Source organism: Corticium candelabrum, chromosome 3 (genome assembly GCF_963422355.1).
Source record: "Corticium candelabrum chromosome 3, ooCorCand1.1, whole genome shotgun sequence".
Classification (NCBI taxonomy): domain Eukaryota; kingdom Metazoa; phylum Porifera; class Homoscleromorpha; order Homosclerophorida; family Plakinidae; genus Corticium; species Corticium candelabrum.
The window spans coordinates 4,595,411-4,619,941 of record NC_085087.1 but is presented as its reverse complement, the minus strand read 5'-3'; the positions used below and the strand labels follow the sequence as shown (position 1 = coordinate 4,619,941).

Below are 24,531 nucleotides of genomic sequence, written 5' to 3'. Positions count from 1 at the left end.
CTGCAGTTCCTACCATTCCTGGTACGGCGGTGGTTTTGTTGTCTGTGGTTTTCTTTTCATTTTTCTGATCCTTAACTTGTCATCTGAATCATTGTGGATTCTTCACCTGTCTCTCTTTCCAACAAAATCTACTACTTCTATCTTCAGGAGATCACAGGTATCAGAGCAGTCTGCACTTTCTACTACCTCTTTTGGTACAGCGGTGGTTTTAGTCTGTTGACTTCATTTCACCTGACTGATTACTTATTGATTGCAGGCATTACAACAGTCTGCATTATCTACCATTCCTGGAATGGCGGTGACTTTCTTGTGTGCTATCAAACTGTCAGCTTTCATGTTCTTGTGTACTTTCAACTCGTCTTCGTGGTCTTGGTATAAAGAAGGCCGTTATAAAGAAATAAATATAAGTAGAAAATATATATATACTTGTATATAGCAAGAAATGCAATTAAATTATTTGGTTTGGCAAAGTATAGTTAACAGATACTTAATTATTGAAAATGTATTTGAACACAACTTTTACATATATTTGATGAACATAGGCACAAGTACAAGTCTGTGCAAAATCGAAACAAAACTGATTCTTTCCAGTCAGACTACTGTGATATATCGAAGCAAAGTCTTTGTCCAACTGTATTACGGTATCACGGTGCAATACAAATTGTTGTTACTCGGGATCGCTGTTTAGTGTGAGACTGATAATGCTTTGTCTTGCTTGAGGAAACATGGCCAGCAACTCGGTCCTGTTAGTATCTGGCTGATCCTCTAAATCCCAAGCAGGGCTCATAGTCACTCCGCCCAGAGACCACCCGCACGGCCCGCCTTCCTTCAAGTACACAGCAAACCACGTGTTTCGCGTCACAACGTGAGTAATGTTTTGACCAGAGAAGATATCGTCTCCTAACACAGTCTCAACAACTTGACCAGAAGCGCTCTCATCGAGCTCAGCAATGATTACCGGATCTCCCATGTAGAAATGATATAATTCGTCCGATCGCAGAAGGCGGTAGAGATGAGCAGGAGAACTTGTGTCTACCATGAAGTAAATGTGGCTTGCAGCGTCTCGTTCACCTTTCTCTGTGGTTACGTTTTCGGTGCTGCGGTAGACTTCGACAAAGTAGCCATTCCCATCATGTCGACGACGCAAATTTAACTTCTCTCGAACTTGATCAAAAGAGTATTCTAGAATATTAATACAAACAGTTCGTACTGATTTTGCAAGAATTGAAGATGAGGAGTTCTAACCAACAGGGCAATCATTTTTTTCCGGACAATGCTTTCCTTTGCATCTGTAAAATATGCGTAAAAACGAGTTTTATATTACTTTAAATTAATTAGTTAAATGTGACTTTGGTTATCAATCAGTTAGCGAGTTGCCTAGATTTATAAGCCTGCCTTTTTAAATATCCGGTTCTATAGTCGTTACTACTGGACAGTAGTGATAGCTATAAACGCCCTTGAGTATGTGTCACTATGCCCCTCCATGATGGGCAAGTGGGGTCTTTACCCCCCATCTGGGTGACCGCCAACCCGGCAATGAGCCCAGCAGGGTACATGTTTCTGTGTAGTCCACACAGCATGCTCATTATTGCTTGCATGAGCACAGGTAAACTATGTGCTAGGCAATTAATTACTCTAGTAGCTGTGACAAACTCTGCACATGCAGTCACGCTCCGCCAATGTCATTCATCATTCCTAATCAGAGAATCCAAAAATGACGAGGGCTGAGCGAGGGTCGAATCTAGCTATAACTGCTACAGTACACAAGAGGAATTTATGCATAGCAGTACGTTGTAATGCAGCAACTGCAACTGAAAGCCAATTGCTGCAAAATATTGAAACCTTTGAAAATGCAATCTAGGGTTTTTCCCAAAATGTTTATATACACATTTTGTATGATTATAAATGCAATGTTTATTAAGATTTATATTTTAGATTTTGCAATCCAAACTAACATAGAGAAGAAGTGTAGAGCTTTTTGAGTGATCGCAAGCAGGTGTTCGAACTGATGACAGTTCTGATCCATGCAGACACCGATCCAGACATAATCATTCAAAGTGTGTATACATTTTATGGGACATCCTCCTTATTACGAAATAACATTTACTTTTCATACATATCGCCAATCTTACTTTCTGTCATCCTTATGCGGTTTTTTCTTCTTTCCTAAATACAAGACAAGAAAATATGACAAACGGTGAAGTAAGAGAATAGTGATTGATTAGCTAAGAACATGGTAAATCGAACTGTGCCTCTGTGCAGACGACTGTGTAGAGAGCAAAAGTCTATTAGAACAAGCAAGGTAGATTTGAGTGGAAATGCACTGACGTAAACCATGCCTCTAGTGCTCTTAACCCTAAACGTTTTGGACAAAGGCAAGTTGCAATGATGAGACTCTGAGAAACGTGGGAAATTTAATTCCAAGAGTAGATATCTAATTTTCAAACCTCATCTCTCGTCTGCATGTGACCGCGCAGACTACAAGCACGCTCCTTATTTATTGTAATGGCTATGAAACTCTACCTGGCTTCGAAAGGGTCTCTTCCAACAAGAGACAGCTTGCAAGAAGCAGAAACAGAACAACTCGTTTGCTAGCCATTGTTTCCAATTATGCAAATATGCGAAGTACGTCTTGTGTGTAATACGTATGATTGTGGGGTGAAGCACTGTATATCAATTACAGACCCGTATGCTGGGGAGGCTGGGTGCCTTCCGCTCGGTGCGTAAAGGTTCACTTCATTCCTAAGTCAAATACATGCAGTTTCTGTTGAAAGTAATTATGTTATCGCAGGGCTCTAGAAATTGACACTTGCCCGCCTGCCCTGGACGACTAAAATTTTATTGGTTAATTAATTAATTAAATGCCAGTAACTGATACGTTGCATGTTCGTGTTCATTGCACTTTTAGATCTCTTGTGTCATTCACGGAATAGTCGAATGACAAATTGCATGACCTCTCTAGAGAGCTAGATGCTAGAAAAGTACAACACACAAATATTTGGATAGAGAAGGCTTCACAACCATGCCTAGATTATCATCCAAGGGTTGCTTTCGTATGTGCCAAGCCTTTTAGTGCTACTTCCCCCCCCCCCCTCCCCCGGATAGTTGCGGGACATGGACAGGCACGATGGCGCGAGAGGGTCTGGTATGTACGAGGCTGTTATATTCCTACCATGGAATTGATTCTTGTAATACTAATCAACAGCAGTAAGACTATTTAGTGACATCTTTACGCCTATACCTTTACCTCTTCTCTCTGTTCCTAGAAGGAGCAAAATAGAATATGAAATGTCGAAAATTACAAATTTTGTTGTGTGGAAACTTTGTCGTGGTTGTCGCGCAAGACAGTTTGGTATGCGAGGCTAACAATACTGTTGACTCCATACCTTCGCCAAAACTTTATTCAGCTGGTCTATGCTTACCTCCATCCGAAGCTGCAAACTGTTCAAACCTGCTTTCACGAAGGTCTGGTCTGGTCTGGTCTAATTAGTATACGTAACTGATTGACAAGGGTGGGGCGGAGCTGCGCATGCACCAAATTGCTGTCACTTCCGTGCTAGCGGGAGGGTCTTGGACCGCCTTGGACCCGAACTTCGACCCCTCAACTTGTCACGTCAGTTTCCTGAATTGAGGAGCCAACAGCGAACTACGGACATTGATGGGGTCCCGGCCGTCTCAATGTGGCCATCAATCGGTGCCTAATTCTGTGTGTATCAGTAAGTAACTGTTGTAATTGCAAGCATGCACTAAGTATCCTAATTATGAACCAGTCTAGAGCTAAACGTTGTAAAAATTATAGTTTGGTGAATTGATAGATTTATAGAAAACTCTATATGCTAATGTTTGTTTGTCTGAAAATGTAGTTGTAATTGTGATATTCATCGCACTCTGGCTTTTCACTTTTCACTTAGCATTACTTGTATAATTATAACTACATAGACAGACGGACGGAGAAGGGACAGACATACAAAGAGACAGACAAACAGACAGACACCCATCCATGTGCATGGCTTTCTCTCCTTGTGTTTGATTACTGTAGACATGGGGTGCGTGGTATTCTTGTACTTATACGCACACACTGATTATACACCACGAAAGACTGACCCTCTATTGCTATAGACACACTGCACTATAACTGAACGAGGAACAGACTCACTAAGATGTACTGTCTCCTAACATACACGCAGCTAATCTAATTAGTATACTATATCACACTCCTCCCCCTTTAGAACTGTCTATACCGTTTGGGTGGTTTCCTCTCCCCCCCCCCCCCCGGGAGAGGTATCTCTCTCTTCTGGTACTGTTGTCGACAGTGGTGTCTGGTGTGACTGCTGAGCCATTGGTGTCTCAGTGATGTTTTCTCGTGCACTTGTCGATTGATCTTGTCCTTTTTGCTTGTTGTTGTCATTGTCTTTGTTCCCTGTGGGTAGAGAGATCTCCCTGGTAGGTTCCCATGTGTACTCTGGAAAACTTCTTCCATCACGCTCTCTCAATTGGTCAATATGGACATACCTTGTCCCTCCTTCAACACTTACAAGATAGGTTGCAGGACCTAAACGTTGGATAACGACCCCACATAGCCATTTCCCTCTGCTATTTTGTCTTGGATTTGCAACACTGACTGTCATCCCCGGCTCTAGCTGTAGAACCCGGCCAGATGCAGTGTCATATTGTTGACTCTGAGCCTCTCTCGACTCACTGTCAGCTTCAGGACGTAATAATGATAGTCTTGTTCTCGGACTTCGCTTCAACATCAATTCGGTTGGTGTCTTGCCAGTTGTGCTGTTTGGTGTTGTCCTGTAGTGTAATAAAAAGATTGATACCTGGTGACTCACGGACCCACCAGTTGGCTTTGTTTTTAGAGACTTCTTTTAACATCAATTAGGCTGGTGTCTTGCCAGTTGTGCTGTTTGATGGTGTCCTGTAGTGCAATAAAAAGATTAATACCTGGTGACTCACGGACCCACCAGTTGGCTTTGTTTTTAGAGACTTCTTAAACTCTTGCACCATTCTCTCAACCTGTCTGTTTGAGGCTGGGTGATCTGGAGGAGTTAATTGGTACTTTATTCCATTCGCTGACATAAAGTTCTTGAATTCGTATGAAGTAAATTGTGGACCATTGTCCATCACCACTCTTATGGGTAGTCCATTGTAACTAAAAGTACGTGTCATGGCATCCATCGCTTGTGCTGTGGTTGCATGAGTACCTAGCTCATGTACTTCAGGCCATTTACTGAATGAATCCACCATAAGCAGGTACTGTTTCCCTGCGACTTCACAAAAGTCGGCGTGTACTCTCTCCCATGGCTTCTGAAGATAAATCTAAGGGTGTGGAGGATCAACCCGAGCCGGTTTGTTTCGCAGACTTGACAAGCTTCACGCTGTTTCACTACTTCCTTGATCTCTTTGTCAAGGCTTGGCCACCATACATAGCTGTGGGCCAATGATTTCATTCGACTCATTCCCAAGTGTCCTTTGTGTAACTTCGACAGAATCAATGATCTCAACTTGCTTGAAATGATGACACGGTTCGCCCATAGTAACCAACCGTTCTCAATCAAAAAAAGCTCACTCGCTCGTCTCCTGTATTGTTCTATGACTGGTTCACCATTTGGTCCCCAACCACATATATTGATAAACTCTCCTCAGAATTCGATCTCTCTGTGTTTCTTTTGCAATCTCTGCTGCAGTGACTGGTAATGCACATTAATCCACATTATTAAACATCTGCTCATTTGGGTCAATGACTTCTACTGGAATGGGTAATCTGGATAGCAAATCAGCTTCCTTATTCTCTCCCTGGACTTGAAACAAGGAGCTCCAATCCATGTGAATCACCTGCAACCAGCTCCTTCCAAGAATTGCAGGCTTGTTGCTAACATCAACAACAACTATTTTTGGCACAGCGAATCGATTGCCATACCTCACTGGAACATCTGCTTCTCCTGGTACTTCTAACAGCTCGCCACTGTACGTTTGCAGACGCACAGCACTCCCTGATAACTGCACATGACTTAGTGCGCTCTGGAAGACTCCTGTTGGAATCACTGTTACCGTCGCTCCCGTTTCCACCTCCACATCAACGTCACTTCCCGCTACGTTCATTGTTACGTTCACTCCGCCTTTGCTTGTGAGCGAAAACAATACACCCACTTCCTCTTGATCGAGCTGATGAGTACTGCGGGGTTTTCCCTTCTGCTTAGAAGGCGTGGCTGAAGGCGCGGCTGCTGCCTTTGTGCTCTCGTCTCTCCTTTTCTTGCGGCACATTCTGGCAATGTGACCTACTCCTTTGCAATGATGGCAGGATTGAGTTTTGAACCTGCAGTTCGCTGGATGATGACCACTTCCTCTGAAGAGAACCATCTGTCGCTTCCTTTCTCACGGCAGGTGTGGTCTCTGATTGCTGCATAATTGGCCTCCTTGGGGGCTGAACAGCAGGACCGCTACGTAACAAACGCGTCTCCTGAGTCGCTGTCTCTAAGGCTTGAGCCATCTCTACAGACCGCAGACGAGCTGATCGCGGAGAGCTGTACTCAAAGAATCACCAAACTGACAATCCTTTGCTAACCTGCGCAATTCTGACTGGTACACTGCAATCGACTCTCTTCCCTTTGTTGTCGCTTGTAAAACCGATAGCGCTCTGCGATCACGACTATGCGTGGTTGATAGTGGTTCTGTAGTGCTTCGAGCAACTCGTCCAGACTCAGGTCTTGCGGCTTTTGCGGACGGACTTGATTCTTCAACAAATTGTACGTTGTAGCTCCGATACGTGTAAGAAAAACCGCCTTGCCCTTGTCTCGGTCCGTCGAAATGTCACTTGCTACACAGTAGAGTAGAAACCTCTCTTTGTAGTCTTCAACACTGTCGATTCCTGGGCGGAAATCGCTAATCTTCCCGTGTCGACACGTTGCCATATCCTCGTCTCCAATTGTGGTATTCTTGTACTTATACGCACATACTGATTATAAACCACGGAAGACTGACGCGCTATTGCTATAGGCACACTGAACTATTATAACTGAACGCGGAACACAGGCTGTACCGTCTCATAACATACACGCAGCTAATCTAATTAGTATACTATATCACAGGGTGAAAGATGGACAGCAGTCTGCATCAGATATATCAAAGATCAAGAGACGACAATGGAAAAATCAACCGCATAAATTTCAGAACTAACTGGCGATGGCAACTGGCAGTGACATTGCAGTGATGCAATGCCAGTATTATCAAAAAGAAATTAGACAGGATAACATGCTTGACAGACTCACTAGGCGATTGATACAGAAGTTAATTGTACACTAGACAAGTTAGCATGATAGAAACGGCCCAGTGGTCATAAACAGTTTCAAACTGAAGAGACAGTGGTTTTAGCGGAATTTACATTGTAATAGCATTGATGTTTCAAATATACGTTCTTGACCCACAGACAGACAGACAGGCAGGCAGACAGACAAACAGACAGACTGGGATGACACTGAACTAGACATTCAGAACTCTATTCATTAATTGTTGTTCTTCCTACTATATGCTTTTGTATCAGATTGTCCCATGTGGGATACTAGCATAGTTGTTTTAGCTTCACTTTTATGTAGAGTTAAAGTTCTTTATCAATAGTGAAACACGTTTGACAGAGAGACAGGCAGACAGACAGACAGACAGACTAGAGTTGGTGTGAGTTGCAATAATGATTTATAAAAATATATATACATATATATTGACAGACAGACAGGCAGGCAGACAAGCTAGTAGGAAATTCGTTTTATCTCCTTTCATCAACTGCGCTGCAATTTGCTATGACATGGTTCTATGTATTCTAAGACAAGTTACCTTCACGTTTAGTGATGAACAGTTAGTTTGCTAGATCCTCCATCTAGGAAATTAGCGATACTACTGTTATAAGTTGTCTTTGCAATGTCTTGTATTATTCTCGTTTCCAGTGACATCTCGTGATGAGCAGGTGCATAGTTTCTATGAGGAGGATAATAATGCCACGTCTTTGCTCCTTGCATTCCAAATCCAAACAGATGAACTTGTCTGCATATCATCAGGCTGAATATGAAAGCTTTGAAACCGCTGGTTGCACGAAAGTAGTTGCCTTTAGAACCAGAGACGTTTCTCTGTACCTTATACCTCACAGCATAAGCTTTCAACAGAATCTGTGCTTGATATTGAATATAACGGGAGAGGGAATACAAAGGCACAATCCGGTTAGCTTGACATCTTTTAATAATGACTGCATCTTCCCTCAAAGGACTGTCTGTAGCACGGATATACAGAGTAGGATGACTGGTGTTAGTGAAACAATCTATATGATCATTTAATATCATAATATCAGCCGGACGTGTCCCAACATATTTCTCGAATCCCGTGATTGGTTGATTGTTGACACGAATGACGATTTTACTTTTGTCAATCACTTTTCCACGAGCATGATTTTTCAAAATTCCTGACGATCCAACCAACGAACAAGTCTCATGTTGACAACCATTGAGATGCACCAGAGAATTAAACGTCTTCACAACAGCGTCATAGTGACGATCCTTTTCTGTGCTTGGAAATGGCTTGCAGCGAAGTATCGGATACTGTGAACCACAACCAAAGCGTTCCCCCAGAGTTGTACAACGTCGTTGATCACTCCCCACTGACAACGCCCCCTTGTTGCGTTCTGAGTACTTTCTAGCAGATTCGATTCTGTAGGAACTCTTTGATACGCCAAGGTATGCAATAAGGCAACAAGTAGTCACTCCGACTGTGAAAATAAGCGACGTGAACAGCACCTTCCTTTGACGATGGCTGCCTTTCATCCGCGATGTGACGTTTCAGTCTCGATTACTATGTTGATTGCGGAGCTGTTCACCTTCCTTAAAAACAGCACGATCGCGATTTGTTGGCCATGGGGGAGTTCTATGGGTACTTGATATTAACCAAGTACACACATACATCTGCTCCAAATTAGTGAATTTGGTTTTGTTTTAGGGAGTGGCCTAAAAACCACACCCGCGCCCATGTCGAAAATCTGTTTTGGATTTGCGGCAAATACGCGGACGAGCGGGCGAGCGGGCGAGCGGGCGAGCGCGTTGCGAATAAACCATCATACATCCATGCATGCAGAGTTCCGTCGACTCTACATGCATAAATTATTTTTATTTCGTTTTAACTAGGGGTCTGTTCCACCTCCGCATATTACTTTACACCGTAGGTATGAATTTCCGACAATTATTTGTGCGTAATTACGGTAACACAAAACAAACAACGCAAAATTCACATGCTGTATACCTAGAGACCAGAGAATGTAGAAAGCTAGCGTGCGTTAAAGGCACGCCTATTGGCGAAGTTTGCCTTCTTTAGACGTTGTTTGCTTTGTTTCTATGCTGCTGTATGTCTGGATGTACTCTAAATGATGACTTATAAGAGCTTCTTTTGTGAATTTATGTTTACATGTGGACTTCACATGGTTACACTGTCAGTAGTTTACAGTGTTCCGTCTTTCCGTCGTTGTAGGACCTTTATTCTTCATTGTCTGTGTGAGACAAGAAGAGTCGCTATAGAATGCTGTATTGTAAGTTATCCTACGTTATCCTGCCATTTTCTGTGAGTAACGCCCACACCTCTGGGATGTAGAAAGCTAGCGTGCGTTAAAGGAACGCCCACATGCGTATTTGTCTTCTAACTAACAAGGCAGTCAAAACGTAACGGTAACTAAAGTCAGACGTCTCCAACTGGTAATAAACCTTACTTATTACGATTCTGACAGCGACTGATGTTCACACTTCCTACCTGCAAATTAATTAGAGCAGTCACCAACAGTATACATACAAGATATAGTAAGACTTTCACGTATTCTGCTTGACCCATCCATCCATGTGCATGGCTCTCTCTCCTTGTGTTTGATTACTTTAGACATTGGGGAAATATGGTATGGACAGCAGTCCTGCATCAGATATCCCAAAGACCAAGAGAAAACAATGGAAAAATCAATGGCATAGATTTCAAACTTACTGGCAGCAACCAATGGCAGTGACATTGCAGAGATGCAATGCCAGTATTATCAAAAGAAATTAGACAGGATAACACGATCGACAGACTCATTAGGCGATTTATACAGAAGTCAGTTGTATACTAGATAAGTTAGCACTGTAGAGACAGCCCTAGTGGTCGTAAATAGTTTCAAACTGAAGAGACAGTAGTTTTAGCGGAATTTACAGTCATCGTAAATGATGTTCAAATATTGACGGACCAACAGACTGACTGACAGAGAGACAGACAGACACACAGACACACACACACACACACACAGACAGATAGACATAGGTCACTGGACAATATTTAGCCTGTACTAGCAGTGCAATGTGCAAAATATATGTATTGACAGACAGAAAGACAGACAGACAGACAGACACACACACAGACTGGGATGACACTGAACTAGACATTCAGAACTCTATTCATTAGTTGTTGTTTCCTACAATATGCTTTTGTATCAGACTGTCCCATGTGGGATACTAACTAGCATAGTTGTTTTAGCTTCACTTTATGTAAAGTTAAACTTCTTTATCAATAGTGAAACACGTCTGACAGACAGACAGACAGACAGACAGACAGACAGACAGACAGAACAACAGACAGACTAACATTAGTGTGAGTTGTAGTAATGACAGGCAGGCAGACAAGCTAGTAGGAAATTCGTTATCTTCTACCGTCAACTGCAAGTGTTCCCACTGCTCTGCAATTTGCAATCACACGGTTCTATACATTTTACTATTACAAGTTACCTTCAAATTTAATGATGAACAGTTAGTTTGCTAGATCCTCCATCTAGGAAATTAGCGATACTACTGTTATAAGTTGTCTTTGCAATGTCTTGTATTATTTTCATTTCGAGTGACATCTCGTGATGAGCAGGTGTATAGTTTCTATAAGGAGGATAATAATGCCACGTCTTTGCTCCCTCCATTCCAAATCCAAACAGATGAACTTGTCTGCATATCATCAGGCTGAATATGAGAGCTTTGAAACCGCTGGTTGCATGAAAGTAGTTGCCTTTAGAACCAGAGACGTTTCTCTGTACCTTATACCTCACAGCATAAGTCTCCAACAGAATCTGTGCTTGATGTTGAACATAAGTGGACAGAGAATACAAAAGCGCAAACCGATTTGCTTGACATTTTTTAATAATGACTGCATCCTCTCTCAATGGCTTGTTTGTAGAACGGATATACAGAGTAGGATGGCTGGTGTTAGTGAAGCAATCTGTCTGGTAATTGAATATCATAATATCAGCCGGACGTGTCCCAACATATTTCTCGAATCCCGTGATTGGTTGATTGTTGACACGAATGACGATTTTACTTTTGTCAATCACTTTTCCACGAGCATGATTTTTCAAAATTCCTGACGATCCAACCAACGAACAAGTCTCATGTCGACAACCATTGAGATGCACCAGAGAATTAAACGTCTTCACAACAGCGTCATAGTGACGATCCTTTTCTGTGCTTGGAAATGGCTTGCAGCGAAGTATCGGATACTGTGAACCACAACCAAAGCGTTCCCACAGAGTTGTACAACGTCGTTGATCAGTCCCCACTGAGAACGCCCCCTTGTTGCGTTCTGAGTACTTTCTAGCAGATTCGATTCTGTAGGAACTCTTTGATACGCCAAGGTATGCAATAAGGCAACAAGTAGTCACTCCGACTGTGAAAATAAGCGACGTGAACAGCACCTTCGTTTGACAATGGCTGCCTTTCATCCGCGATGTGACGTTTCGATCTCGATTACTATGTTGATTGCGGAGCTGTTCACCTTCCTTAAAAACAGCACGATCGCGATTTGTTGGCCATGGGGGAGTTCTATGGGTACTTGATATTAACCAAGTACACACATACATCTGCTCCAAATTAGTGAATTTGGTTTTGTTTTAGGGAGTGGCCTAAAAACCACACCCGCGCCCATGTCGAAAATCTGTTTCGCATTTGCGGCAAATACGCGGGCGAGCGCGTTGCGGATAAACCATCATACATCCATGCATGCAGAGTTCCGTCGACTCTACATGCATAAATTATTTTTATTTGTTTTTACCTAGGGGTCTGTTCCACCTCCGCATATTACTTTACACCGTAGGTATGAATTTCCGACAATTATTTGTGCGTAATTACGGTAACACAAAACAAACAACGCAAAATTCACATGCTGTATACCTAGAGACCAGAGAATGTAGAAAGCTAGCGTGCGTTAAAGGCACGCCTATTGGCGAAGTTTGCCTTCTTTAGACGTTGTTTGCTTTGTTTCTATGCTGCTGTATGTCTGGATGTACTCTAAATGATGACTTATAAGAGCTTCTTTTGTGAATTTATGTTTACATGTGGACTTCACATGGTTACACTGTCAGTAGTTTACAGTGTTCCGTCTTTCCGTCGTTGTAGGACCTTTATTCTTCATTGTCTGTGTGAGACAAGAAGAGTCGCTATAGAATGCTGTATTGTAAGTTATCCTACGTTATCCTGCCATTTTCTGTGAGTAACGCCCACACCTCTGGGATGTAGAAAGCTAGCGTGCGTTAAAGGAACGCCCACATGCGTATTTGTCTTCTAACTAACAAGGCAGTCAAAACGTAACGGTAACTAAAGTCAGACGTCTCCAACTGGTAATAAACCTTACTTATTACGATTCTGACAGCGACTGATGTTCACACTTCCTACCTGCAAATTAATTAGAGCAGTCACCAACAGTATACATACAAGATATAGTAAGACTTTCACGTATTCTGCTTGACCCATCCATCCATGTGCATGGCTCTCTCTCCTTGTGTTTGATTACTTTAGACATTGGGGAAATATGGTATGGACAGCAGTCCTGCATCAGATATCCCAAAGACCAAGAGAAAACAATGGAAAAATCAATGGCATAGATTTCAAACTTACTGGCAGCAACCAATGGCAGTGACATTGCAGAGATGCAATGCCAGTATTATCAAAAGAAATTAGACAGGATAACACGATCGACAGACTCATTAGGCGATTTATACAGAAGTCAGTTGTATACTAGATAAGTTAGCACTGTAGAGACAGCCCTAGTGGTCGTAAATAGTTTCAAACTGAAGAGACAGTAGTTTTAGCGGAATTTACAGTCATCGTAAATGATGTTCAAATATTGACGGACCAACAGACTGACTGACAGAGAGACAGACAGACACACAGACACACACACACACACACACACAGACAGATAGACATAGGTCACTGGACAATATTTAGCCTGTACTAGCAGTGCAATGTGCAAAATATATGTATTGACAGACAGAAAGACAGACAGACAGACAGACACACACACAGACTGGGATGACACTGAACTAGACATTCAGAACTCTATTCATTAGTTGTTGTTTCCTACAATATGCTTTTGTATCAGACTGTCCCATGTGGGATACTAACTAGCATAGTTGTTTTAGCTTCACTTTATGTAAAGTTAAACTTCTTTATCAATAGTGAAACACGTCTGACAGACAGACAGACAGACAGACAGACAGACAGACAGACAGAACAACAGACAGACTAACATTAGTGTGAGTTGTAGTAATGACAGGCAGGCAGACAAGCTAGTAGGAAATTCGTTATCTTCTACCGTCAACTGCAAGTGTTCCCACTGCTCTGCAATTTGCAATCACACGGTTCTATACATTTTACTATTACAAGTTACCTTCAAATTTAATGATGAACAGTTAGTTTGCTAGATCCTCCATCTAGGAAATTAGCGATACTACTGTTATAAGTTGTCTTTGCAATGTCTTGTATTATTTTCATTTCGAGTGACATCTCGTGATGAGCAGGTGTATAGTTTCTATAAGGAGGATAATAATGCCACGTCTTTGCTCCCTCCATTCCAAATCCAAACAGATGAACTTGTCTGCATATCATCAGGCTGAATATGAGAGCTTTGAAACCGCTGGTTGCATGAAAGTAGTTGCCTTTAGAACCAGAGACGTTTCTCTGTACCTTATACCTCACAGCATAAGTCTCCAACAGAATCTGTGCTTGATGTTGAACATAAGTGGACAGAGAATACAAAAGCGCAAACCGATTTGCTTGACATTTTTTAATAATGACTGCATCCTCTCTCAATGGCTTGTTTGTAGAACGGATATACAGAGTAGGATGGCTGGTGTTAGTGAAGCAATCTGTCTGGTAATTGAATATCATAATATCAGCCGGACGTGTCCCAACATATTTCTCGAATCCCGTGATTGGTTGATTGTTGACACGAATGACGATTTTACTTTTGTCAATCACTTTTCCACGAGCATGATTTTTCAAAATTCCTGACGATCCAACCAACGAACAAGTCTCATGTCGACAACCATTGAGATGCACCAGAGAATTAAACGTCTTCACAACAGCGTCATAGTGACGATCCTTTTCTTTGCTTGGAAATGGCTTGCAGCGAAGTATCGGAAACTGTGAACCACAACCAAAGCGTTCCCCCAGAGTCACACAACGTCGTTGATCACACTCCACTGACAAGGCCCCCTTGTTGCGTTCTGAGTACTTTCTAGCAGATTTGATTCTGTAGGAACTCTTTGATACGCCAAGGTATGCAATCAGAAAGCAAATAGTCACTCCAACTGTGAACAGGAACAGGACCTTCGTTTGACGATGGCTGCCTTCCATCCGCGATGTGACGTTTCAATCTCGGTTTCTAGAGGTCGATTGTGGAGCAGTTCGCTGTCCCTTAGCATAAAAAACAGCACGATCGCGATTTGTTGGAGAGTTCCATAATGGGTACTTGATATTAACCTTGTACACTAGTGAAGTTGGTTGGTTATATCTAGAGAGTGGCATAAAAGCGCTCATGTCGAAAACCTATTTCGGATTCGCGGAGAATGAGCGGCGAGCGGGCGAGCGAGTTGCGGATGGACCGTCATCGTGCATGCCATCCGTAATGCAAAGTTTCGACCTACATGCATACTAGTAGTTACGATTCCGCCTATGGGGTCTATTCCACCCTCGCATATATCACTTGACACCGCTCCGTTGTAATCCTCGCGCGGAAGGACTACCTAGAAGGCTACTCTCTGTTCGCGTTGACTTTGCGGTCACTAGTTAATGATGCAGCTGTATTTGTTTACCACACTCAGAATCTGTTGTGAAGTGATATTCCATTCATTAACTGTACATTCTAGAGGTCATATTACAATACGAAGATGTTAGGACAAAGCAGAACGAGAAGAGGAGTCAAGCAACTACTTGCGAAACAAGAGCAACCATGAGTTGATGTCAAGGCAGCGGGCCGTCTAGTGACCTTGTTAATTGGCTACTTCCTCTATTAGCAGCATTCTTGGTGTAAGACCAAACCTTCTTCTAGGTTACGAACCCTATCGACTCTTGATATGCAAAAGTCTTATCAAACCGGCTGTGTAATACATACGTCGTCGTTACCCTAACAATAGAAAATCCGGAACTTGTGATTTCGAACGATACCGAGATCGTCACTGTCTCCCCTATTGCGCAGAAGTTATTTAGTCTCACGCAGCCAGCCCCTCCCCCTTTTTGACTTCCGTTGGGGGAGGGGCTGGCTGCGCGAGACTAGAAGTTATTACAGATTTTCAAAGCGCAAAGTCAACGCGAACAGAGAGTAGTGTCGAGACTACATGCTACCTAGGAACCACACGCTACTAGAGACTGTGCGGAACAGTATGTAGACTGTGTAGAACACTAGCTAGAAGCACACGTCCACTATTTTCTAGGCATTACTTACCGATTTGGCTAGAAGGCACACGTCATGGCCCAGAGGTCATTTTCTGTGTAGCCTTTGATGTTAGAGAAAAGTTTTCTTTAGACTGCGACAGCTAATTAGTTTTTAGTATACATAACATGCGTATTGACAAAGCAATTCCGTTAGCCGGCCGCAGTAGCATTAAATGTCACACCAAATCATGTAGGACTAACTTGTAACTTTTAGATATACAGAGGCTAGAGACTGGGACCATAGGTCTAGTGCATAATGAGCATGCGTGTATTTAGTGCGTGAATTCTAGTTTTACCAGTTTTCATGTCTGTGGTATGTGTAACTACTAGTGGATACGTAGCTAGGCCATTGCTATGGTGCTCTAGTTCATTGATGAAAAATATATGTATTGACAGACAGACAGACAGACAGACAACACAAGCTGCATGTAGTAGGAAATAGTATATAGATTTATTCTACCGTCAACTGAGATGACATTTGCATTAACACAATTTTGTATTCTACTATTATACAAGTTACCTATAAATTTATTAATAAACAATTAGATTGCTAAATTCTTTATCTAGAAAATTAGCAATACTACTGTTAAGAGTTCGCTTTGCAATGTCTTGTATTATTTTCATTTCTAGAAACATCTCGTGGTGAGGAGGTGTGTACTTTCTATAAGGAGGATAATAATGCCACGTCTTCGCTTCTTGCATTCCAAATCCAAACAGATGAACTTGCCTGCATATCATCATACTAAAAATGAGAGCTTTGAAACCGCTGGTTGCATGAAAGTAGTTGCCTTTAGAACTATAGACTTCTCTCTGTACGTTATACCTCACAGCATAAGTCTTCAACAGAATCTGTGCTTGATGTTGAACATAAGTGGACAGAGAGTACAAAGGCGCAAACCGATTTGCTTGACATTTTTTAATAATGACTGCATCCTCTCTCAATGGCTTGTCTGCAGAACGGATATACAGAGTAGGATGGCTGGTGTTAGTGAAGCAATCTGTCTGGTAATTGAATATCATAATATCAGCCGGACGTGTCCCAACATATTTCTCGTATCCCGTGATTGGTTGATTATTGAGTCGAATAACGATTTTGCTTCTGTCGATCATTTTTCCACGAGCACGATTTTTCAAATTTCCCGAAGAGCCAACGAGTGAACAAGTCTCATGTCGACAACCATTGAGATACAACAGAGAATCAAACGTCTTCACAACCGCATCATAGTGACGATCCTCTTCTGTGCTTGGATATGGCTTGCAGCGAAGTATCGGACGTCTGGAACCACAACCAGAGCGTTTCCATAGAGTTGTACAGCGTCCTTGGTCACGTGCTAGTGGAAACGCCCTCTTTTCCTCGCCTTGTGAGTGTTTTACAGCCAATTCTGCTAGAGAGCTCTTTGATATGCCAATGTATTTGATGAGATAGCAAGTAGTCGCCAGAACAGTGAAAACACAGAACAGGAACAAGGCCTTCCTGTGATGAGGACTGCCTTTCATCCAACGCGACGTCTCAATCTCGATTTCTACGTCATTTCGGGAGCGTTTTAAGAGCAGCATGATTACGAGTCGTTACTGAGAAACGTTTCAAATAGATTGATATTAACTTAATTAATGCTTATGTATACAGTACAGTGTACATACAGTAGTGTACATACAGTACGTGGAGTCCTCTATATAGCCAATAGTATACGGTGAAACAATCCTTTTTTGAGTTCTGTAGCTGCATGTTGCTCTTTGTGTGCTATATTTTCACAATGTAGACAGACCGGTACCCCTTCCTGCCTCTAGACTTTCGGCGAGAAGGGCCTAGGGTCTGGTGAAATGCGGACTAGCAGTAGATAATTCTGGTTCTGCACTCCCCAAGATTCGTAAAAGCTAAAGACCTTCTTAGGTAAAAGATAGAAGGAGGTCTGAAGCCTACTGAGGCATCATGCACTTGATCGCATTCCGCTCGTGTCGCCTGTCTTGATTACGTTCATATTTGCATGCGGCTTGTGAACGGACACCCGTATCAGAGATTCGCTTTAGTCCATCTTGTGGAGCGAGTTGAACAGTATAGCGCAATGAGGAGACAAAAACGTAAATCAAATTTAGTATTGAATTTAACATTGAAAATTGAACTAACGTTGCTTGCAATTTGAATATTCCATTACATTGAAAATGAAAATAGGTTAAAGATTGGTTTCATTTAACTTGCAAATTATAATCTACATACATCAGTCAATTTGTCATTTTAATAGAATGGAGGGTTGAAATTGCAAGCAACTTTAGGCAATTTTCATTTTCGAATTTAATATTTAATTGTTGCTCGGAATTTAAAATGAGATGGACAAATTGGGCACGGACCGTCCAAGTCCAAGCAGCCACTGAACGAGGCTACGCGACAGTAAATATTTAGATATGAGTATAGTATGGTGACATGTATGGGAGAAGTGGAAATCTGTAGCTGACTTTTGCTCACCAGTTCAAAGCAGAAAACTTACATGAAAGCTGTCTTTATACCTATAATGTATGCGTCAAAATGACATTGGAGCCACCAACGTTAGCTACCAGAGATTCTAGTTTTTTTTCAATTCTAGGTAAAATGCACAAAAGCAAGTGTGACGTTCAGAACTATCTAACGACGCATACTAGAACACTGGCATACACTTGCTAGTCTAGAGTCCGACTGAAATAAGCGTGAAAGGAAAGGAAAGGTGTATGCAAGTGTTTGCCTTACCGTAGGAGCATGCGCAGTTAGACGGCACTACAGAAGAAGCCACAGTTATGGAAGCCAAGGATATACGTAAGGAAATGAGAACATGCACATGCAATAGCCAAGAAGAAACATTTTCACAGCTAGACAAACAGCCTATCGCCGGCAGTCTCTGTGTGGCGTCTTGATGCAAATATGAAAACGACAGACTTCATGACATACGTCCCTGATTTTAGAACAACGATCAAATATTTTGTAGGTATAAACATACAGACACGAGTGCAAGTATACGAAAATTCTGCAACATCAGACAAAACTGTAATCATATAAACTTTCTAGCAGACTGTTGCCCATCAGGACGTGCAACTAAATCTTTGTTCAACGGCATTCGAGTAATATAACAATTATCACTCGGTATCACTATTAAATGTGAGGCTAACGATAAGTTCTATCGCTCTAGGAAACGTGGCCAGCAACTCGGTCTTGTTAGGCGTCATCTCCTCGTTCCCAGTCGGGGCTCATAGTCGCTCCGCCCAGAGACCACCCTCACGCCCCGCCTTCCATCATCGGTGCTGCGGTAGAGTTTAGTATAATAGCCACCTATATCTCGAGGATTCAGATCAAACTTCTCTCGCAGTTCATCAGAACAGTATTCTATCAAGAATTAATGCAAAGCAGCTAGTCCATGCCACTATGAACTAGACATGAGTGTACTAACCGAAAGCGCTATCTTTCTAAATAATGTTCAAATATTGACGAACCAGCAGACTGACCGGCAGACAGACAGACAGACAGACAAACAGATAGACAGACAGACAGACAGACAGACTTAGGTCGCTGGACATTATTTAGCCTGTACTAGCAGTGCAAGATGCAAATATATGTATTGACAGACAGAAAGACAGACAGACACACAGACTGGGATGACACTGAACTAGACATTCAGAACTCTATTCATTAGTTGTTGTTCTTTCCTACAATATACTTTTGTATCAGACTGTCCCATGTGGGATACTAGCATAGTTGATTTAGCTTCACTTTTATGTAAAGTTAAAGTTCTTTATCAATAGTGAAACACATTTGACACTCACACACAGACAGACAGACAGACAGATTATTATATTTGAACTCTTACTCTACTAATAACAATCGCTAACTTTACGTATGCATAACAACAATAGTCAATGAACAAAATGCTGAATGTCTTTATCATATAGAAAGTCATCAAAATTGCACTTAGACAACTTCGACAACTTTTTAAAAATCACACGAGAGTTGCAAGACTACAACTACAGACAGTTGCTTTCTCCATCTATCTCTAAAGTCTGTTTCGCTGCTTTCCATTTGCATCTTTTGAAATTTTGGAGATCTCATCGAGATAGTCTTCAGCCATAGGGCCCCAAAAGCCAAAGTGTTCAAAAACCAGTGGAATACTGTAGTAGAGTAAGGGACTATGGGACTACCCCTAGTAGTCATTAACATATATCTATATAGACTATGACACTATATAGTACTTGGGTAGTCTGGTATTGATTGCGTACACACTGTAAGCGAGCTACAATAGAACAATATATAGTCGGTAACGACGCAACAGTGGCGACGAGGATGGCGAGTGCAGCCGCGAATTTGAAACACAGGTTGTTGGGCGAATTCCGAGCAGGAGTAGAAAGCATCGACGAATACAAGGAAAGGTTCGAGCTTTACTGCCTGGCAAACGCAGTACCGATAGGAGACGAGCACGTAGCTCGTAGGAAGGCAATCTTTCTAACGTCTGTGGGTGCATCGACCTACAGTTTGTTGCGGACCTTGGTACGACCTCGCCGCAAGATTTGGAGCTTGATGATATCATTTAGCAACTGAGAAATCGCTACGAGCCAAAGAAGATTGTCATAGCCGAGCGATTCCGTTATTACAAGAGACAACAGAAAGAAGGTGAGACTTTTACGGTGTTCTTGTCAGAATTGCGTCGTCTAGCTAAACACTGAGTTCGGAGACAAGTTGTCAGTTGCGTTGAGGGACCAATTCGTGTGTGGATTACGAGTAGAAGCCCTACAGCAGAAAATTCTAGCGGAAACTGACTTAACACTCGAGAAAGCGGTACGAATAGCGCAAGCTTTTGAATCGGCAAGACAAGAAACGATAGCTTTGCGAGGAGACACGCGCAGACACGGATCAACAACAGACCACGAGACGGCATTTAGCATGCAAAGTAGTAGCAGTGGGAGGTCAAAGACAACACAGTCTGATGTGAAAGTATGCTACAGATGCAATGGCAAGGGGCACGTTCCTGATAAGTGTCAGATGAAATCAAGAGAGTGCTATTTATGTCACAAGAAGGGACATATCGCAAAAGCCTGCCGGAGTAAGAAGCAAGGCGATTTTAAGAGCAGGAGCGGAGCAACGGGTACCAAGAATACAAAGTACCAGAAACAAGCCACGTTACAAGTGGAAGAAGAGGAAGTATGTTCACTTTATGGTCTGGGAAGTCAGGATGCCATCAAAGTCAATATGACTGTAGCTGGACGAGAATTAGAGCTGATTGTTGACACGGGTGCAACTATTACCGTGATTCCCAGTGAGACCTATGAGAAACAACTATCTCATGTCAAACTCCAGAGCAGCAACGTGAAATTACAGTCATATTGTGGACAGACATTGTCTGTACGCAGAGAAGCGGTAGTACCAGTACGCTACGGAGATCAAGAAAAAAATACGAGGTAGAGTAGTTGTCGTCAATGCTGCAAATAAGCCAGCAGTGCTTGGCAGGAATTGGTTGTCACAACTGAAGTTGGACTGGGCATCTTTATTTAGCTTGAATGCCCTGGATCCCGTACACGAGTTTCCTGAGTTATTCAAGGAAGGAATGGGAAAGCTGCAAGGAGTGCAAGCGAAAATTACTTTGAGTGCCAATGCAAGGCCAGTCTTTCATAAGGTAAGACCAGTACCATTTGCGTTACAAGCTAAAGTGGATACTGAAATCGATCGCTTAGTCAGAGAAGGAGTACTGACACCTGTAGATCAGAGCGAGTGGGCTTCACCGATAATAGTGGTGAGGAAATCTGACGGCAGTATCAGATTGTGTGGTGACTACAAAGTAACCATCAATGAATAATTGGGAAATATTGAGTATCCCACACCAAATGCTCAGGATTTATTTGCTACTTTAGCGAGTGGTCGACGATTTACCAGGCTTGATCTAAAGCAAGCTTACCAACAAATGGAAGTGGATACCGGGAGCCAAGAGTATTTAACCATAAATACTAGGAAGGGTTTGTTTACTTATACCAGAATGCCTTTTGGTATACGAACAGCACCGAGTATTTTCCAGAAAACGATGGATATGATATTGTCTGGAATACCAGGAGTTTGTTGTTTTTTCGATGACATACTGATTGTCGGTTCAACTGATGCTGAGCACGATGCAAGAGTGAGGCAAGTATTACAACGTCTAAAGCAAAGAGGAGTCCGGCTAAAGAAGGACAAATGTGAATTTGGTCAATCTGAGGTGACATACTTAGGTCACAGGGTAGATCACGAAGGTCTGAAGCCTACGGAAGACAAGGTCAAGGCTATCAGTGAAGCACCTGAGTCAAGAAATTTAACTGAGTTGAAGGCATTTCTGGGGCTGTTGAACTATTACAGCCATTTCTTACCGAATTTGTCGAATACTCTACAAGCATTGTATGAGTTACTTCAAAAAGGAAAACAGTGGAGATGGACAAGGAAACACAGGGCCGCATTCAATGTAGCAAAGAACAAGTTTTTACAGTCTGGTTTTCTTACGCACTATGATTTGTCTCGACCAGTCAAGCTCAAATGTGACGCATCCCCATATGGAATAGGAGCCTGTTTGAGTCACGAGTTTGAGGATGGATCGGAGAGACCAGTGGCATTTGCTTCACGGACACTGTCATCAGCAGAAAAGAGCTACGCCCAAATAGAGCGGGAAGCACTGGCAATCATTTTCGGCGTTCGTCATTTCCACAAGTTCCTCATTGGTCGAAGATTTACACTAGTGACAGATCACAAGCCTTGGTCAAAATTCTGGGACCTAAACGGGGCATCCCAACGTTAGCAGCAGCAAGGCTGCAGAGGTGGGCACTAATTTTAAGTCCATATGAGTACAACCTGGAGTATATGGCTGGAGAGGAGAATAAGGAAGCAGATATGCTGTCTCACTTTTCCAATGGAAGTGAATGTCATAGACCCTAACCAGGAATTGTACCATGTGGATTGCTGTGAAAATCTACCTGTAACAGCAGCAGAAGTAGCACAAGAGACTAAAGCAGATCCAATTTTGAGACGGGCATACCAGTATACATTGTCTGGATGGAACTGGAAAAGTCACATGGATCCAAGGTTACAACCCTACTCACGACGGTCAGATGAACTTAGCGTTGAAGAGAACTGTTTACTTTGGGGAACACGTGTGATAATACCGCAAAAATTACAGTCAAGAGTTCTAGCAGATCTTCATGAAAATCACCTGGGTTCAAATCGAATGAAAGCATTAGCTAGATCATATATCTGGTGGCCGAGTTTGGACATGACGTTGGAAGAATTGTGCAAGAAATGTGAAATTTGCCAAAGTCAGAGGAATAAACCGCCTGCTGGTATTCCTCATCCATGGATGTATCCCACAGCACCTTGGGAGAGAGTTCACGCGGATTTCGCAGAGTTTGAAGGTCAACATTATCTTATTATGATTGACGCTTTTTCGAAATGGTTGGAAGTGCATGAAATGGGCACTAGTACAACGGCTAGTAGGACAATAGAGGTGATGAGGCGAGTTTTTAGTTTTCATGGCATTCCAGGACGATTGGTGACAGATAATGGTCCACAATTCAGGTCAGTAGAATTTCAGGAGTTCATGAAAGGAAATGGTGTCAAACACCAACTCACCCCTCCGTATCACCCATCGAGCAATGGACAAGCAGAACGAGCAGTTCAAATCTTCAAGAGATCTATGGAGGCACGACCTAGAGGACGCACTATTCGACATCAAATATCTATATTACTGCTGCAGTATAGGTCGACTCCAAATACCTCAACAGGAAAAACGCCATCCGAATTGCTAATGAAGAGAGTCTTACGAACAAGACTAAGTCTTGTTCAACCTACAGTTGGAGGAGAGATTCAAGACAGACAGGAGAGCCAAACAGAAGCTGCATCCAGACATCGTGAGATGTTACCTGGAGAATCAGTGGCAGTATGGAACCCAAGACAAGATAGTCGGGGACGGTGGCTCTCCGGAACAGTAGTCCAGAAACTGGGACCGAGCAACTATCTTGTAAATGTGAATGGTCAGGCTAGGTATGTTCATGTAGACCATATATTACATCGTGATATCAGAAGTTTTCCACAGGATGTACATCAGGAGCAAACTTCCAATACTCATGATAGTACAGCGACTATGATTCCACCACAAGCTGGAAATTATTCCGAAGTGAATGCTGAGAAGACAATCTCATCAACGGACTCTACCGGGGAAGACTCAGTACCAACTACTCCTAGCCACCCTGAGTTAACAGAGACACAGTCGGAACAGACTGATAACATGCCAACAAAGAAACCAATTGAGAAGTCAACAGAGAGAGAAAATCGACGATATCCCACAAGGAACAATAGAAGACCCCCCATGAGATATCGAGAGATTTAGTGGAAGGGAGTGTAGTAGAGTAAGGGACTCTGGGACTACCCCTAGTAGTCATTAACATATATCTATATAGACTATGACACTATATAGTACTTGGGTAGTCTGGTATTGATTGCGTACACACTGTAAGCGAGCTGCAATAGAACAATATATAGTCGGTAACGACGCAACAAATACATGTTGTATCAGATCCTGCTATAGACTGCTGTTGACCATATTTTGTCATTTTGCGTTTTTTTCTCAACTCAGCTGCATAACCTGATATTTTGGCAGCTGATTGTACGGTGTCACAAGAATGTGGATGAGCAAGTGAAATGTCCAGGTCTTTTGTCAAGTGTCCAGTAGAATCATATGTTGTTATATCCGGCCTGTCCTCAGAGACAGTATACCTATTTCTTGGCTCAACTTGATGAGGAATATTTAAGTCGTCTAAACAT

General features: G+C 42.4%; 6 protein-coding genes across 6 annotated transcripts; 1 reads left to right on the top strand and 5 right to left on the bottom strand.

The window, feature by feature from the left end:
• Window positions 1–486: 486 nt before the first annotated feature.
• Window positions 487–1,324, bottom strand: LOC134177241 (uncharacterized). Its single transcript, XM_062644018.1, has 2 exons — window positions 1,246–1,324; window positions 487–1,182 (listed from the first exon to the last, which is right to left on the bottom strand). Exon 2 carries the CDS (start codon window positions 1,037–1,039, stop codon window positions 668–670), a length of 372 nt encoding a protein of 123 aa, XP_062500002.1. The 5' UTR covers window positions 1,040–1,182; window positions 1,246–1,324; the 3' UTR covers window positions 487–667.
• Window positions 1,325–7,757: 6,433 nt separating this feature from the next.
• LOC134177227 (uncharacterized) lies at window positions 7,758–8,884 on the bottom strand. The gene has a single exon (XM_062643997.1). It carries the CDS (start codon window positions 8,805–8,807, stop codon window positions 7,839–7,841), a length of 969 nt encoding a protein of 322 aa, XP_062499981.1. The 5' UTR covers window positions 8,808–8,884; the 3' UTR covers window positions 7,758–7,838.
• A 1,848-nt stretch (window positions 8,885–10,732) lies between these two features.
• LOC134176867 (uncharacterized) lies at window positions 10,733–11,848 on the bottom strand. Its single transcript, XM_062643543.1, has one exon. It carries the CDS (start codon window positions 11,750–11,752, stop codon window positions 10,784–10,786), a length of 969 nt encoding a protein of 322 aa, XP_062499527.1. The 5' UTR covers window positions 11,753–11,848; the 3' UTR covers window positions 10,733–10,783.
• A 1,807-nt stretch (window positions 11,849–13,655) lies between these two features.
• On the bottom strand, window positions 13,656–14,756 carry LOC134176868 (uncharacterized). The gene has a single exon (XM_062643544.1). The coding sequence runs from the start codon at window positions 14,664–14,666 to the stop codon at window positions 13,707–13,709; it is 960 nt and encodes a 319-aa protein (XP_062499528.1). The 5' UTR covers window positions 14,667–14,756; the 3' UTR covers window positions 13,656–13,706.
• A 1,454-nt stretch (window positions 14,757–16,210) lies between these two features.
• Window positions 16,211–17,300, bottom strand: LOC134177642 (uncharacterized). The gene has a single exon (XM_062644418.1). It carries the CDS (start codon window positions 17,298–17,300, stop codon window positions 16,275–16,277), a length of 1,026 nt encoding a protein of 341 aa, XP_062500402.1. The 3' UTR covers window positions 16,211–16,274.
• A 5,324-nt stretch (window positions 17,301–22,624) lies between these two features.
• On the top strand, window positions 22,625–24,097 carry LOC134177641 (uncharacterized protein K02A2.6-like). The gene has a single exon (XM_062644417.1). The coding sequence runs from the start codon at window positions 22,625–22,627 to the stop codon at window positions 24,095–24,097; it is 1,473 nt and encodes a 490-aa protein (XP_062500401.1).
• The last annotated feature ends 434 nt before the right edge of the window (window positions 24,098–24,531 follow it).